This window comes from Pelobates fuscus, chromosome 6 (assembly GCF_036172605.1).
Source record: "Pelobates fuscus isolate aPelFus1 chromosome 6, aPelFus1.pri, whole genome shotgun sequence".
Classification (NCBI taxonomy): Eukaryota; Metazoa; Chordata; class Amphibia; order Anura; family Pelobatidae; genus Pelobates; species Pelobates fuscus.
This window is the reverse complement of record NC_086322.1, coordinates 153,681,187-153,697,015: the sequence shown is the minus strand read 5'-3', so window position 1 is coordinate 153,697,015 and position 15,829 is coordinate 153,681,187. Positions and strand designations below refer to the sequence as shown.

At 43.1% G+C, this 15,829-nt stretch overlaps 1 protein-coding gene across 2 annotated transcripts in view; it reads right to left on the bottom strand.

Annotated features, from left to right (window-relative positions):
* Positions 1 to 6,230: 6,230 nt before the first annotated feature.
* Positions 6,231 to 15,829, bottom strand: part of LOC134614520 (UPF0462 protein C4orf33 homolog) — a 64,126-nt gene continuing 54,527 nt past the window's right edge. For both annotated transcript variants that reach the window (XM_063458433.1, XM_063458432.1), the window contains exon 6: positions 6,231 to 6,937. In XM_063458433.1, the coding sequence (XP_063314503.1) occupies positions 6,847 to 6,937 (91 nt within the window). In that variant the 3' untranslated portion in view covers positions 6,231 to 6,846. The remainder of the gene's footprint in view (positions 6,938 to 15,829) is intronic.

The following is a 15,829-nucleotide window of genomic DNA, read 5'->3' as shown; positions in this document are numbered from 1 at the left end:
TAAAAAAGCCATTTAGTGCCCTAAAAGCATGCTTGTCCTTGTGATTCCCTCGAAAACAGGTGAGGAATGAATAGCTTAAACAAAAAATACATAAATAAAAGAATAGGACTGCGGTGTTGCTAAATAATTTTTTTTTATTTTTTTTTATTAAAGAAAGATACATTTACTAAGGTTTGTTTAGTTTGTTACAAATTATTATTTATTTTTTTTAAATAATGATAATCCTGTGATTAGGGTTAGTTGCAAGACAGGCTGTCCAACATAGTCTCTCATAGGAGGGGAACAAAAGAGTAATGTAAATTTAATAGGTGATCGATGTTGTAGCAATGGAGTTTTTTTTTTTTCAAATGTTCTTATTTCTTTCTTAGTGAGGGTCTCAAACTACTTTTTTTTTGTGTAACTTGAAATTTATTTTGTTCTACCTAAATTAATGCACTTCAGTAGAGTGTGAATTGTAAAAACTTCAAACCTAATTTCAAATATTAGGAAAAAATAGCCAACTTAGAAAAAACACTTCTGAGTGAGCACGGTATTTTTTGTTCTGCTATTATGGACTATATGTTAAAATTCAAATAACATTCCCGGCTAGTTTCACTTTCGTGAATGACACACTCAGTGGTGATCAATACATTTTTTCTTTTTTGCTTATTGTGCCTTTAGACTTAAAGACAATAATGAAGATAGGAGCTGCACTCAATCCCAGCAGCCACCCGGTGCTCCGGAGCAAGACCAACAATTCCACAACGATAAGTCAAAACAAGAAATTCTCCAGGCACTCAAGGTGTTCAAGCCACAGGAAGTTTAAATACAACAGAAAAGAGCAGCAACGTTTCGACCTGCTATGAGGTCTTTGTCAAGCTAGGTTAGACCTCATAGAAGGTCGAAACGTTGCTAACATAGCTTCACAAAGGCCTTATAGCAGGTCAAAACGTTGCTGCTCTTTTCTGTTCTATTAAAACTGCCTGCGGCTTTAACACCTTAAGTGCTTGGAGAATTTCTTGTTTTGTCTTACATACTTGAAGAAGCCAATAAGAGGCGAAGACTGTTATGCTGAGTTGTTGGGTGGTACAATTTTTTTCCTCTGTAATTAAGCAAGTGACCTAACATTTTCTTGTGGCTGGATTGAACCAATATGTAAAATATATTCATATTTTGCCTATTACTTAAAGGAACACTATAGTCACCTAAATTACTTTAGCTAAATGTCCTGTGCTGAATAACATTTAGTTATTACAAATGGATCACAAGATTTGTCCCTATGATCCAGTGGGGCTGCTGGACTGAGCATGCGGTCCCTGGGGTCCAGTGAGACTGCTGAGCGGCTGGTGTGTGGTCCCTGGGGTCTATTGGGGCTGTTGACCGGCTGGCGTACAGTCCCTGGGCAGTGGGCAAGCGGGCGGTAAGGGAGCAGTGATCTCCCTGCCCAGCTCCCTCGCGCGCCTCTTAGTGATGCCGGAGCACTGCTGTGCGTGCGAGGGAGCTGAGCAGGGAGATCACTGCCCACTCGCAGCGGCCATTTTGTTTTCAGAAATTTTGGCAGAACCCCATTTGGGAAACGCTAACTTACACTATAGAATCCCTTTAGGCCTTCCCTATTGCATTGATTAAAGTATCTGGCAATTTATCACAGTATTGGTGAGTGCATGCGATATACATTCCCTGGTATTCTAAATGAAATGCGACCATAAGTTGGATAAAGGGAACATGGACTAGAAATTCTGCTGATTTATAAGAATGGTGCAACATATTGTTATATATATACACACAAACACATACACCAGATTTTAATGTTTCGCATAGTAAAAGTATTTTATGAATTCCATTTAGAAATGTATATTTAAAAAGATGTGCAGCTCTTTTTCAAGCAAGTCTCTAACTGTATCCTAAATGTAAATGCCTTTTTCTGTTAATATTAAAATGGAATGTTGTGGCACGGCCATGGCACTTATTTACTCCAAAGGACCACTTTCAGGGGCGGACTGAGAACCCTCAGGGCAAAATAAATCAAGGGCCCCCTTACAGGCCCCACCCATGCTCCACAGCAAGCCCCACCCTTGTTCCGTCTCCAGCCACACCCTACACAATCTTTAGACACAAGGAACAAAGGTGCAATAATCCCCTCGAGGCCCCAGTAGAGACTACAATTGAGGGCAGAGGCTATCTCAGTGTCCTTTAGAGAGTGTGTTAGAAAGAATCCCCTCCAGGCCCCATTAGAGACTACAATGGAGTCTAATAGGCTTGGAAGAGGGTCTTTCCAGCAAAGGCCATCTCAGCATCCATTAGATAGCCTCTGCTGGAAACAGTCACCTCCAGGCCCCAGTAGAGACTACAATTGAGGGCTAATGGGCCATGGAGGGGAGGTCTTTCTAGCAGAGGCTATCTCAGTGTCCTCTAGAGAGTGTTAGAAAGAATCTACTCCAGGCCCCATTAGAGACTACAATGGAGTCTAATGGGGGCCTGGAGGGGGTTCTCTCCAACACTCTGGTTCCTATTTACAATATAGCAACACAACATAGCTTGCTGATACCTAGGCCAAGTTGGCTCCTCTTACCTTAATTACTGTTGCTGGTTGGCAGTCTGTGGGCTTGCTGGCAGGCTGTGGGCTTGCTGGCTGCGGCTGGCAGGCTGTGGCTTCCTGGCAGGCTGTGGGCTTGCTGGCTACTGCCGGCAGGCTGTGGGCTTGCTGGCTACTGCCGGCAGGCTGTGGGCTTGCTGGCTACTGCCGGCAGGCTGTGGCTTGCTGGCTGCGGCTGGCAGGCTGTGGCTTGCTGGCTACGACTGGCAGGCTGTGGGCTTGCTGGCTGTAAGCCTGTGGCTTGCTGTAGGTCTGTGGGCTGGCTACTGGCCTGTGGCTGGCTGCTGGCCTGGCTGGCCTGTGGGCTGGCTAACTGGTGGCCTGTGGGCTAGCTGGCTACTGGTATGGCTGGCCTGTGGGCTGGCTGGTGACCTGTGGTCTGGCTGGCTGGTGGCCTGGTTGGCCTGTGGGCTGGCTGGCTGGCTACGGGTGCACGTGTAGATTATTTAAATAAATAATCCATGCATAATAACCACTGCTGCTCTGTGTAGTGGTTATGGTGCCAGGAGGGCCGGGACCCCCTCCCAGATTAAGTAGTCAAACCGTTTAAGTTTGAAAACTTACCTGGGGTCTGCTGGGATATGGGGCAGTAGTAGGGTATAGGAGCAGTGGTGCAATGTGTGAGGGGTGCAGTGTGAGTGAAAGGTTCAGTGTGTGTGTGTGTGGGGGGGGGTGTAGTGTGTGAATGTGTAGGGTGTGTGTTGCAATATTAGCTTGGGGGGCTGTGTATGGGTGGGCAGTGTGTGTATGAGGCAATGTGTGTAAATGTGTATGGGGGCAGTGTGTGTGTGTGGGGGGGGCAGTGTGCGTGTGTGTGGGGGGCAGTGAGTGAATGTGTATGGTTAGTGTGTGTGGGGGCAGTGAGTGAATGTGTATGGTGTGTGTGTATGGGGCTAGAGTTCACTCTCACTACTGCGACCACCAGGAATGCCTGGTGGTCGCAGTGTTGAGAGTGAACTCTAGCCCGTAGCTCCAGGGCTAGAGTTCACTCTCGTGAGAGCCGGAGCGTTGCCGTGGTAACCGCAGCAACGCTCTGTGCTCGCGTGAGAAGGACCCAGAGGAGCTGCAGGCTAAGCTCCCAGGTCCTCTCTTCCTCCCTCCCCTGCCGGCCGCCTGCACGGTGTCTGCAGACCGGGGAGAGAGATCGGCCGGGGGGGATCCACCAATGATACATACAGCCCCTCTGTTTGCCTTTTTGTCTCCCCCAGTTCCTCTGTTTGTTTCTTTCTCCCCCTCACTGCTCCTCTGTGTCCATGTCTCCCCTCTCCTTCCCAGTCTCTCTTCCCCCTCTGCCTCTTTCTCCCCCTCCCCTTGTGTGTGTTTCTCTCCTTTCTCCCTGTGTCTCTCGTCCCCTCTGTCTCTTTCTCCCCCCTTTCCCTGTGTCTCACTATACCCCACATCTCTCTTCCCATCTGTCTCTTTCTCCCCCCTCCACCATCTCTCTATTCCCCCTCTTTCTCCCCGTGTCTCACTCTTCCCCCGTCTCTTTCTCCCTCCTTTCCCTGTCACTCTCTCACCACCCCATCTGTCTCTTTCCTTCCCCTCCCCCTGTGTCTCTCTATTTTCACACTGTCTCTTTCTTCCCTCTATATTTTATTTTCCCCCCTTCCATTTACCGACAGAAGACAGAGGCGGCCGGCTGGGGTACATGCTGGAGCCGCCGGGCCGGGTGGCAGCCTCGCCAGTCCGGCGGCACTCCTGTCCTGTCAGTAATGCTAAGGACGGAAGGAGGGAGGAGCATGTCTCTCTCTCATGCTCCTTTACGGTTCCCACAATTCCCAGCACAGGATGTGGGAACCGCAAGGGAGCATGAGAGAGAGACATACTCCTCCCTCCTTCCGTCCTCAGCATTACTGACAGGACAGGAGTGCCGCCGGACTGGCGAGGCTGCCACCCGGCCCGGCAGCTCCAGCATGTACCCCGGCCGGCCCCCTCAGTGTGCCACCGGACCGGCCACCCGGTGGGACCTACCACAGTCCCCAGATGCCGCGACCGCGGTGCGGCAATCCGGCCCTGCCGCCGGGCCCCCTGTTGGCGGCACTGGCGGCGGGCCCCACTCCCGGCCAGGCCCTCGGACCATGTCTGAAGTGCCCGACCGGTCAGTCCTACCCCTGACCACTTTACGATCAGATGTAAAATTAAAGGAACACTATAGAGCAGGGGTGGGGAACCTTCAGCTCTCCAGATGTTTTGGACTACACCTCCCATGATGCTTTGCCAGCATTATGTGTGTAAGAGCATTATGGGGGATGTAGTCCACAACATCTGGAGAGCCAAAGGTTGCCTATCCCTGCTATAGAGGTAGGAATATAGTGCCCCTGTCATCGAGTTCATACAGGCTCCCCACCGTGTGCAATAATAATTAATAAACTGAAGGTTTATTTACCCTCTTCCAGCTCTGAGGCTTCCTCAGACCTGCTCACCTCTCCACCTCCCATGATGTTATCGAGGAGGCAGCCCTCCTTCACAATCATCCAACCCAATGCCTTTTTTTGGGAACCTGATACTCATGTGTGACAAGTGTCGTGTGCATCCAAGCTTCCCTATAGGAAAACATTGTAGTCAATGCTTTCCTATGGGTTTCTGCGTCACATGACCTAGTGTGACAGCCACTCGTGGTGGATTAAACCATGCAATGATGAACAATGCACTACTAAAAACTGCAATATTTTACATTGCTGTGCTGAACGGGCAGGGCCACTGCACCCAGATCACTTTATTGAGCTGATGTGGTCTGGGTGACTTTAGTGTCTTTTTAAATAGGACATCCCTGGCATTGAGCATTTAGGAGTATAAACAAATATAAAACATATTTCACAAGTATTATTTCTGCAGGCATTTAATCAAACAAAACAATATATACAATACATAATTTAAAAACGTGTATATACACCAGTTATTCTGATCGTAGGGCATTAAATGCAGTTGTTCTAGTTACTTCACTTCTGTTATTTTACTGCCTAAAAGAAATGAAAAAAAGATTATTTGAAATAAAGAAAAAAAGATCACCTGAAACATTAATGACCAGTGATGTAAAAGAGTGGGGTGCTTAGTGTATGAGTACACTGTATTTAACACAGTAAAGGAGTGTAAGCATGCGTGGGATAGGCATAAGGCAATCCTAACTATAAGATAAGGCCAGGGACTAATGAAAGTATTTAGAAAATTGGGCAGACTAGATGGGCCGAATGGTTCTTATCTGCCGTCACATTCTATGTTTCTATACTTTGAGCAGCTGAACTCCCCCAATGCTAAATTGTTTCAAACCTCTTTCCCAATGATTATCTTTATTGAGCTATGCGATGTAGAAAGAAGAGGTCTCCAAGGAATTGCAGTATTTGTAAATTACCCCTGGGATGCTGGAAAACTGAACATATATTGTGTTTTTTTGTTTATGTACCAGGCTCATTTTTAGTTAAAGGTTACAGCTAGACTCTTATATTGATGTTGTTCTTGTGCATTTGCCCTTTTTTCCTTTGCTCCCTGGAACTCCCTCACCTGCGATATGTACAGGCAATATACAGCTTGCCAAAAATACTTAAATAATGAATATTTGCATTCTATTCCATTTCCATTTCTTATACATCTCCAACTGATGGAGGTTGATGTAACACATTCATTCAAAAAGGCTCAGCAGAAAGTTTAAAGAGTAAAATTAAAATAAAAACACTTTAATGCAATACATCACTAGGTGGATGTAACACATGCTTTGTATCCCCTAAAATATTTAACTTTATTTTTGATTTTTGCTTTGACAAGATTTTACCTGCATGACTTCTTTTTGCGTAAGTGACAAGTGAGCCTTTTTGGAAAGAATGAGTCCTCCATCGATGCTCATCAGGTACAGACATTGTAGGTAGGTAGGTATAGTAAAACAGCACTTTGATACTTATGGCTATGATCTTCGTTTTGCACATGCATTATTTAATGCCTTTACCGTCCGGTCACGGGTCAGCACAAAGTCAAATAATTATTTGATTACGATACCATACTACCAACCAATAATATGAAGATTTAAGGTTTCTGCTCAGTAAACATGATCAGAGAGGGTAATTAAAAAACAAATATATATGAAATAAGGTTATAAATTGGTGTGGCTGTGTTTCTACAGCTGGAAGATTTTACTATAAAGCTCGCACCGATTGTATTAAAAAGAGAAAGAAAGAAATCTGTGATACGCTCTAGTGTGATTTTCTGCGCTCATTCTGAAAAAGGAGCTGATTAAAATAATTAGAAGACATTTAAAGCATAAATGCAGAGCTTAAAACAAGTTAAATTTTCCACAGGCTGGAGAGAGGCTGTTTCCATTTTCCACCCATCAATGCACTGAAGTTAAAAGGCCTGAAGTACTCCAAGCGGTGACTATAAAACAAAGAATAGAAAGAGCAACATTTTTAATTTTGTTAAACACATTTAGAATACCAATTTTCACATGGCTATTATCACAATTCCATATTGGATCTGACTGGTTAGTACTATTTGGCATGTAAAAATACATTTTATGCCCTTGGCATCCTATTTCGATGACATTCATATTCATTGGTAACACTAAAAAATTGCTTTTAATATACCGAAAAATGCAATAACTTTATTTTACACTTTGTATTATAACTGGAAATGATACTTCTTAACCATTACTGTAAAATGTAGTGTAGATGCTGTATGTTACGGTTTTGCTAATTTATAAGAAAAATTAAGAGGGTGTTATCATGCAAGTAATGCTTTTACTGATATGCTTCTATTTTTCCTCCAGCTCGCCACACACAAGCAAATGAAAAGATACAATTTATCATGAAAAGCATTTTCAAAGTTCAGCCAATTTTAAATGAAAATATCTAATATTAAGAGTCACACGGACAAATGTAACTGAAGTCATTGTTAACCCTGCCAGATGCCTAGAGGGAATGCTTGCCGAACATTTTTCTAGAATTTTGATTTCCTGAAAGAGTATTATTTTGATCAGCATTCATATAGCACCAACATATTCCGCAGTGCTTTACAATGATAGAATATTAAATTTAGATAGGTAATTGGCATACATATATTTACCAGAGACAAGAGATGAAGAAAGCCCTGCACAAACAAGCTCACAAAATATTAACTTTTCAAAAATTCTGTTAATTCGGTGTATGCTACGATAATCTATTATTTTACATTTGCAAGATCGTACTAAACACAGCAAGTACTAAACACAGCTAGTTTTTCAAACATACACAAACACACAATACAATAGACACTCATATAGTAGAATGAAAATCAGCTCCGTTATAAAACAATTTTTAAATGCTCAAGCACAGTTTTCGTCTTCATTCAAGCATACAGTAAGAATGACCGAAGTTACTTCTGCAGAGAACTGCAGTTATAAGATTGCAGGTTTCATGATTACAACAATCACTTTTGGGCCGTAATTGTAGATTTTTTCATGCTTTCTACCAAGTATTTGGACTTTAGCATTACACAATGGAGTTATCGGTAGCTTGGGTGACATTACATATCTGTTGTATAAACATGGCAATTTCCCCCATGGAGAAAATATGACACTCAGTGCAACAGATGTGTTACAGTAAATGATAAATTTAGCTTCCACACTCTGTAGCATGATTGGGGCTGTCAATGACCTTTATTTTTCTTAGGAGAAGCTGTAACATTTACAAGATTGTTTAGGTGAGAATCTCACTATATTTATTTGTAGGATTTGTATCTAGTGTGAAGTCCTTGCTGTAGGTTTAAGATCGACAAATGTACAGACATTATCTGATCTGCCTATGATTTCAGCTTAAAGATCATGTTTTCAATACATTTATTGCACTGTGAATGATGTGTCATACTGTGCAATACAAACCATTCATACCATGGTCCAGTCTGAGATTAGCGAGATATACACTTCTTGCACATGCAGCAATTAATGGAACACTGCTCCAATTAGCGATATAATGGAAGAAAAACTGGGGTGAGAGAATTACAGTTTCTGACAATTCTGCTCCCAGCATATCATAAACAGAACATTGACTAAATTGCTTATGCTGGGGATGTAGCAGGACCTTTAAACATATGTTTAACCTCTGCCTGAAGCACCTTTAAGGGCAGGATGTTCAACGCTTGCTCTGTACTGGTTTTCCCCGTAAATAACACATCCCCTTAAATAAGCCCTAGATTATTTTCAGGGGATGCTCGTAATATAAGCATTACCACGAAAATAAGCCCTAGTTGAGATCGTCGCTAGTTCGCTAGTCTATGTCTGGGAAATCTTCCCCAAACATAAATTCACGAGATTCCATGCAGTAGTAAGCTAATCCATTTTCGGGGAAGTGTCCCTGCACATAGATTCGCGGGATTCCCCCAAATGTAGACCAGCTTTATTGCACATGCTTGCTAGTGCATCCTCACTTGCTGTTGAATTTGCTTTACGATCGTTAAGTGAGGACCACATGTAAAACAGTGATGGAAAAAAGTATTTTATCCCCTGCTGATTTTGAACGTTTGCCCACTGACAAAGAAAGTATCAGTCTATAATTGTAATGGTAGGTGTATTTTAACAGTGAGAGACAGAATAACCCCCCCCCCAAAAAAAAAAAAAGAAAAACGCATATCAAAAAAGTTTTACATTGATTTACATGTCAATGAGTGAAATAAGTGTTTGACCCCTTCGACTTAGTACGTGGTAGCAAAATCCTTGTTGGCAATCACAGAGGTTGTTTCTTGTAGTTGGCCACCAGGTTTGCACACATCTCAAGAGGGATTTTGTGCCACTCCTCTTTGCAGATCCTCTCCAAGTCATTAAGGTTTTGAGGCGGACGTTTGGCTCCCTCCATAGATTTTCTATGGGGTTAAGGTCTGGAGACTGGCTAGGCCACTCCAGGACCTTAATGTGCTTCTTCTTGAGGCACCCCTTTGTTGCCTTGGCTGTGTGTTTTGGGTCATTGTCATGCTGGAATAACCATCCACGGGGGAAGGAGGTTCTCACCCAAGATGGCCCTGTCCATCGTCCCTTTCATGCAGTGCAGTTGTCCTGTCCCCTTAGCAGAAAAACACCCCTAAAGCATAATGTTTCCACCTCCATGTTGACGGTGGGGATAGTGTTCTTAGGGTCATAGGCGGCATTCCTCCTCCTCCAAACACAGTGATATGAGTTGATGCGAAGATGGTCTCATCTGACAACAACACTTTCACCCAGTTCTACTCTGAAACATTCATATGTTCATTGGCAAACTTCAGACGAGCCTGTAGATGCACTTTTTTGAGCAGGGGGACCTTGCGGGCGCTGCAGGATTTCAGTCTTTCACGGTGTAGTGTGTTACCAATTGTTTTCTTGATGACTATGGTCCCAGCTGCTACCGTGTAGTTCTGGGCTGATTCCTCACTATTCTCCTGATCATTGTAACTCCATGAGGTGAGATCTCACATGGAGGACCAGACTGAGGGAGACTGACAGTTATTTTGTGTTTCTTCCATTTGCAAAAAATCGCACCAACTGTTGTCATCTTCTCACCAAGCTGCTTGGCATTAGTCTTGTAGCCCATTCCAGCCTTGTGTAGGTCTAAAATCTTGTCCCGGACATCCTTGGCAGCTCTTTGGTCTTGGCCATGATGGAGAGTTTGGAGTATGATTGATGGATTGCTTCTGTGGACAGGTGTATTGTATACATGTAACAAGCTGAGATTAGGAGCACTCCCTTTAAGATGTCAGCTCGTTACCTGTATACAAAACACCTGGGAGTCAGAAACTTTGCTGATTGATAGGGGATCAAATACTTATTTTACTCATTGACATGCAAATCAATTTATAACTTTTTTGACATGGGTGTTTTTTCGGGATTATTTTTGTTATTCTGTCTCTCACTGTCAAAATACACCAACCAATACAATTATTAGTACGGGTTTTTTTGGAGCAAAAATTAATATGCGACGCGGTCTTATTTTCTGGGGAAAATGGTAAAAAGTGTGAAGTGAGTTCACTAGGTCGCTCTGCAAATTTGTTTAAAACCAATGCTCAGGGGAGCCCAAAAGGTAAATCCCCAGATGTTGTAGAACAACAACTTCCATGATTCTTTGCATGCTTTTAGAATTCCTTTAGAATGGCAAAGCATTATGGAAGCTGTAGTTTTAAAACATTTGGGGATCTACCTTTTGGGCACCCCTGCTTTAGCTGTTAAATACATTTATATAACTTTTATTCTGTCGGCTTTAATAAAAAAAATCACCTTCTTTATTAATGCTAGATATAGACATTTTAAATGCCTTTGTTCCTTAGAGTTTCCTTGAAAAACGTATGATAGATGTTCCAAATAGCTAAATGACTTGGCCCATTGGGAATACATTTTCCGAATTTGCTTAAAGGAACACTAAAGTGTTGGGAATACAAACCTGTGTTCCGGTCCCTAGTTATATAGGTTCTCCTTACCACATGTGTGGGACTCCTGGCATCATAAACACTGCAAGAGGCTGTAGTTGTCATGGTGCGTAGAGTTCATACTTAAAAGAATATGGAAAGAGTTGGGATTTTGAGGGCTTTATTCTATACCCATTGTGAAGTAGTGGAATGAGTGGTAACTGGGAAAGAGCAATGGATATCAATTTTGGGATGCAGATGAGTGGTGAATGGACTGGAAAATGCTTAATTGAATTTTATGAATTTACATTCCAGCAGACACATGTCCATAGCATTTGGTACAACTTGATTCATCACACAGTACTCAGTTGGTACATTTTAGGACATCGTAACATACCAGCATTACATTCCACAGAGTAGTACATCTTAGATACGGTATAGAACATAAAGAACATTGCATATCATCATTATATTAGTGTTGTAGAGGGTGACCTTGTACTCTTGTTTGAGCTGAGTAACATATAGCGTATGGAACTATGTCGGGTCGCCCCAATGCCACGCTCTGCCTTTCTGACAATTTTATTTTTAAAATGTTGGTGTAAAACAAAGAAATGTTAAACAGAGTGATAAAACATAGAAAAAATAAGTATCTCACTGAAGATTATTAAGGAGCTCTCATATGGGACAGTGCACAGGACCTTGAGATATCGTAGACAGTGAGAACCGTTCTGGTCTGTGAGTCCGTGTCCCCCTGATTTGGATTTGCAATGACTGTGAATTTTGTTCCCAGGACTAAGTAGTTAGAGAGTATTGTGTATTTGCCACTGTGCCCTACCAGAGAGTTCGGCCCCTGCTCCCCCGCCAATCGGGGTAGCAGTCTGTGTGTCATACTGCTCCCAGAGATCCCATACCTTGCTGAAAGTATTTAAGGAGTTTCTAACCTGTGCTGTCAGCTTATCCAGGATGTAGTTGTCTCTAATTTTGTCTAATACTAAGGCACTCTAACTTTGTCTAATTCTGGGGCAAGCCCATTTTTGTGCCACTGCCCTGCAGGCCGCCAAATTTATCATGCTTAAGAGTTTTTGCTCTGGTTTAATCAGGCCTTCTGATGGCCTAAATAGCAGGCATGCCCATGGGTCTTGTTTTATTTTCCTCTGTAGGATCTGGGAGCTCAAATCTGCCAGTATTCTGCCACCCTTGAGCACCCCCACCACATGTGGATATACATGCCTTTCTCACCACATAGGTGCCAGCATGCACCAGAGGGATTTATTTTCATCTGATATTGTTTTACTGGGGTCGTATACCATCTAAATAGTGTTCTGTGTAACTGCTCTTGGAGTGTTACAAATATAGTAGTTTTTGTACATGCCTCCCATATGTCCTGCCAATCCTTTCCCTTCGGCTTCCCATTGGTTGGTATTGCAAATTGTGCCTTTGTCATCTACTTCTGAGCTGACGTGGTTTTTTGGGATGCTGCTGCCGTCTGTACTTCTCCGCTCCTTGCGAAGTCCGTTATTTGTAGATATCTAAAATAGTCTCCCGATCTGAGCGGGGCTAATGTTTTAGGTGTTCGTATGTGACTATTTCTTTGTTAACGTAGAGGTGCACATATAGTTGGAGCCCTGTGTTCTCTATTCCCTTGTAGTTTCTTGCCCTCATCCCTGGCAGGAAAGCTCTGTTTTTGAACACTGGTGTCATTGGAGAGGGTAGTTTGTTAAAGGAGGGTTTGGTCCCAGATTTGAATGGAATTAAGGATAGCTGGGTTTGTGGTCCTCAGCATAATCCTTTGTAAAATTGGGGCAGGTCCATCCCCGTCATCAGGGACTCGAGGTCCACCCAGCGTCTTTTTTCAGGGGTTGAGTGACAGAATAAGATCTGGGTCAGCTGCGCTGCCAGGTAGTACAGGTATAGGTGGGGTAGACCAGTCCGCCCCTAGTTTTAGGCCGGTACAGTAGTTCTGAGCTACCTTCAGGCACCTATTATGCCAGATGAATGTATCGATTGCTCATTGTATGCCAGCTAGGTCACAACGGGTGACCCTCACTGGCATGGCCTGAAACAGGAAAAGCAATCATGGTAAGATATTCATTTTAATCGAGTGTATGCATCCCAACCAGGAAATTGGCTTATCTGTCCATTGCTCCAACTCCCTGTTGAGGATTCGGAACAGTGGGGTGTAATTGCAATGGAACAACTTGGTGGGGTTTGCAGTTAGGCAGACACCAAGGTATGTAAATTCCTCTGTGTTAATTTTTATGCGATATTGACTTTGCATAAGTGCCGGATGGACTTGAGAGTGAAGGGCAGTGCTACCGATTTAGTTAAGTTGACTTTGTAGCCCATCAGGTCACCATATCTGTCTAGTAAGGTTTTTAAGTGTAGTAGGGAGCTTAATGGGTTATTGAGGGATAGTAGGCCATCATCATCGTACACTGATACCGTAAATGGTCGCCCCATCACCGCCACCCCCTGTATGTTCTGGCGCTTCCTTATCGCCTGTAAGAGTGGTTCCAACGTAAGTGCAAACACATGTTCACCCCCCAGGGTTGGCGACTCACCGCACATATACTGTTCTTCATTGTGCAACATTTACATAAACATTAAAGGAGACAACATTTGTTGTCAGGCTGGGTGTTATACCTTATTCCCCAGTGTTCCCCTCCCCATCCCTCCCTCTTTATGTCTGACTACGGGAAGTGTGCGGTTTCTTGGATAAGAGGCTTGCCCCACCCCGGTCCCATAGTGGAGCCCATATAATGCTCATGTCGCCGGTATGAAACCGTGGTGTGCGGAGCCTGTGTGGGAACCCTGTGGAGCGCCTCCTCTGAATTCATTAGTAGGGAGCATCCCCTACCCTGTCCTGCGTGATGGGCCCAGTGATGCATTTGTCATTGTAATGTGATATGCATATTATCAAGTTTTTTAAATGTATTTTTTTGCATTTTTAGGGTATTATAACGTTTTTTTTATTTTTTTTTGTTTTTAAAATGTATAATAATAATTTTTAGTTTTTTTGTCATTTGTTCTTTTCATCCTAATAGTAGTTAGGCACTGAGGTTTGGCATGGGATGTGCCCTTGGAGGAGGCCATCAAACAACCAGGGAACCTCAATAGCTCAGGGCGGCGATGCCCAGTTAGGCAAGCCAGGGTTGTGGGATCTACTTCAAAGGTGCCAGCCAGGGACTGCTGTTACCACCTACCTACCCTAACCCCCCCCACCCTGCTCTGAGCAGTGCACCCCCTTGCTATAGTGCCAGTTTCCTCCTTAATGATTAGGTTGGAGATATCTATCCCCTCAGCGCTATCACCCAGCTGACCCCCCCCCATGTGTGAACCATTTTTAAGTGTCTTTGGATCAATGCAGCTGTGCTGGCCGGATTTTCAGGTGTCTCATCCTGCTGCTTCCACAGCTTCACACCAGTCCCTTGGGAGAGTCGTGAGGCCTGGTCGTGAGGGTCCCGGCAATGCAACATCCGCTGGAGGGGTGATAGTGAAATCTCGGAGGAACTTTGCTAGATCGTTACCTGGTAGGTAGGTTCTACACGCCTGGAAAGCCACTACCTTGAAGGGATGCCCCCAGGTAAATCTGATCTTGTGGTGTCTGAGTAAATCTGCTAAAGGTTTCCATTGGTGTCTTCTTTGCAGTGTGCTTGGAGCTATGTCCTGTAACAGTGAAAGTGTGACTCCTTGATAGGTGAGCTCATGGTCCCAGTTGTATTTTAGGATGGCTTCCTTCGTGGCATAGAAGTGGAAGCGGATTGTGATATCTCTTGGCACTGCCGGCGTGGTTTAGCCCCAGAGCCAAGGCATAACATCTAGGAGTGTTGCCACAGGGATTTGGAGTTGTGACGCGGCTTACAAGTGCGTGATTGCAGGTGGATGTGCGGGAGCTCTCAGATTATGCTGCCATTCAAGATGGCTGCGAGACCACACCCCCATGCTCACTTTTTATGTTCACTTGGAATAATTTTCAAATGGATTCCTTTTGTGGGTCTAATTTTTTTTTTAATTCACTACAATCAAAACAGGATCTCCAATGCAGCAGTGAGATGTTTATTTAGAGAACATTATTGCCCCTGAATTCTCTGCTCTTTCATTCTGATATCTTCACTGTGCACAAAGAGAATGGATACTGCAAACAATGAGACTATAAAGTTACAAAAGTATCCCTTTTTTGTTCACATATATAACACCAATGCAATTATCTTCATACATACCCTGCATGTATAAAGCAACATAAAGATTACTGAGATCATAACTTCTATCGAAATTTGGGTTAGGAAAAACATTTTAACTACATTTTCCCATCCCTTGTTAACCCAGACAGTCATTTGAAGTGTTTAACTTCAACGTTTTGGAATAAACCCTTTAACAAAACAGGTGTCCTGATTCCCACTGCTCTGTCCATAAAAAAATAATAAAATATCTTAGATGGTAGGTTAATGTGTGACAAAACCCTAAAAAATATGACTTATTCATACTTACTTAGCAAAGTATAAACACAGTCAGGTTCTCCAATAATAAATCACCCTTAGGTGACAGGCATTAATTAATTTACAAGTCACATTCATCTAGTCTGGCTCATTTATTATTCTCATGCTATTTACACAGGTTTTTATTATAAAAAAAAAAAAAAGAGTAAATGTTAGCCCAAAATGTTTTCATAAGATGCATGATGAAAACTTCTAGATAGTCACTTGACCTATATTTTGAATTAAAATGATGAAAGAAGAAACTGGGAGAGAGAGAGAGAGATTTACTGCAGAATAATTAATAAAGTGCCAGTTGCAAGTAATTTTTTAACCCATCAAGCCTAGATTTACTAAAATTAAAGTGGAGCACTTACATAATACCAGCTTAAAAAGTAAACTCATTAAAGGGACACTATAGTCACCAAAACAACTACAGCTTATTTAATTTGTT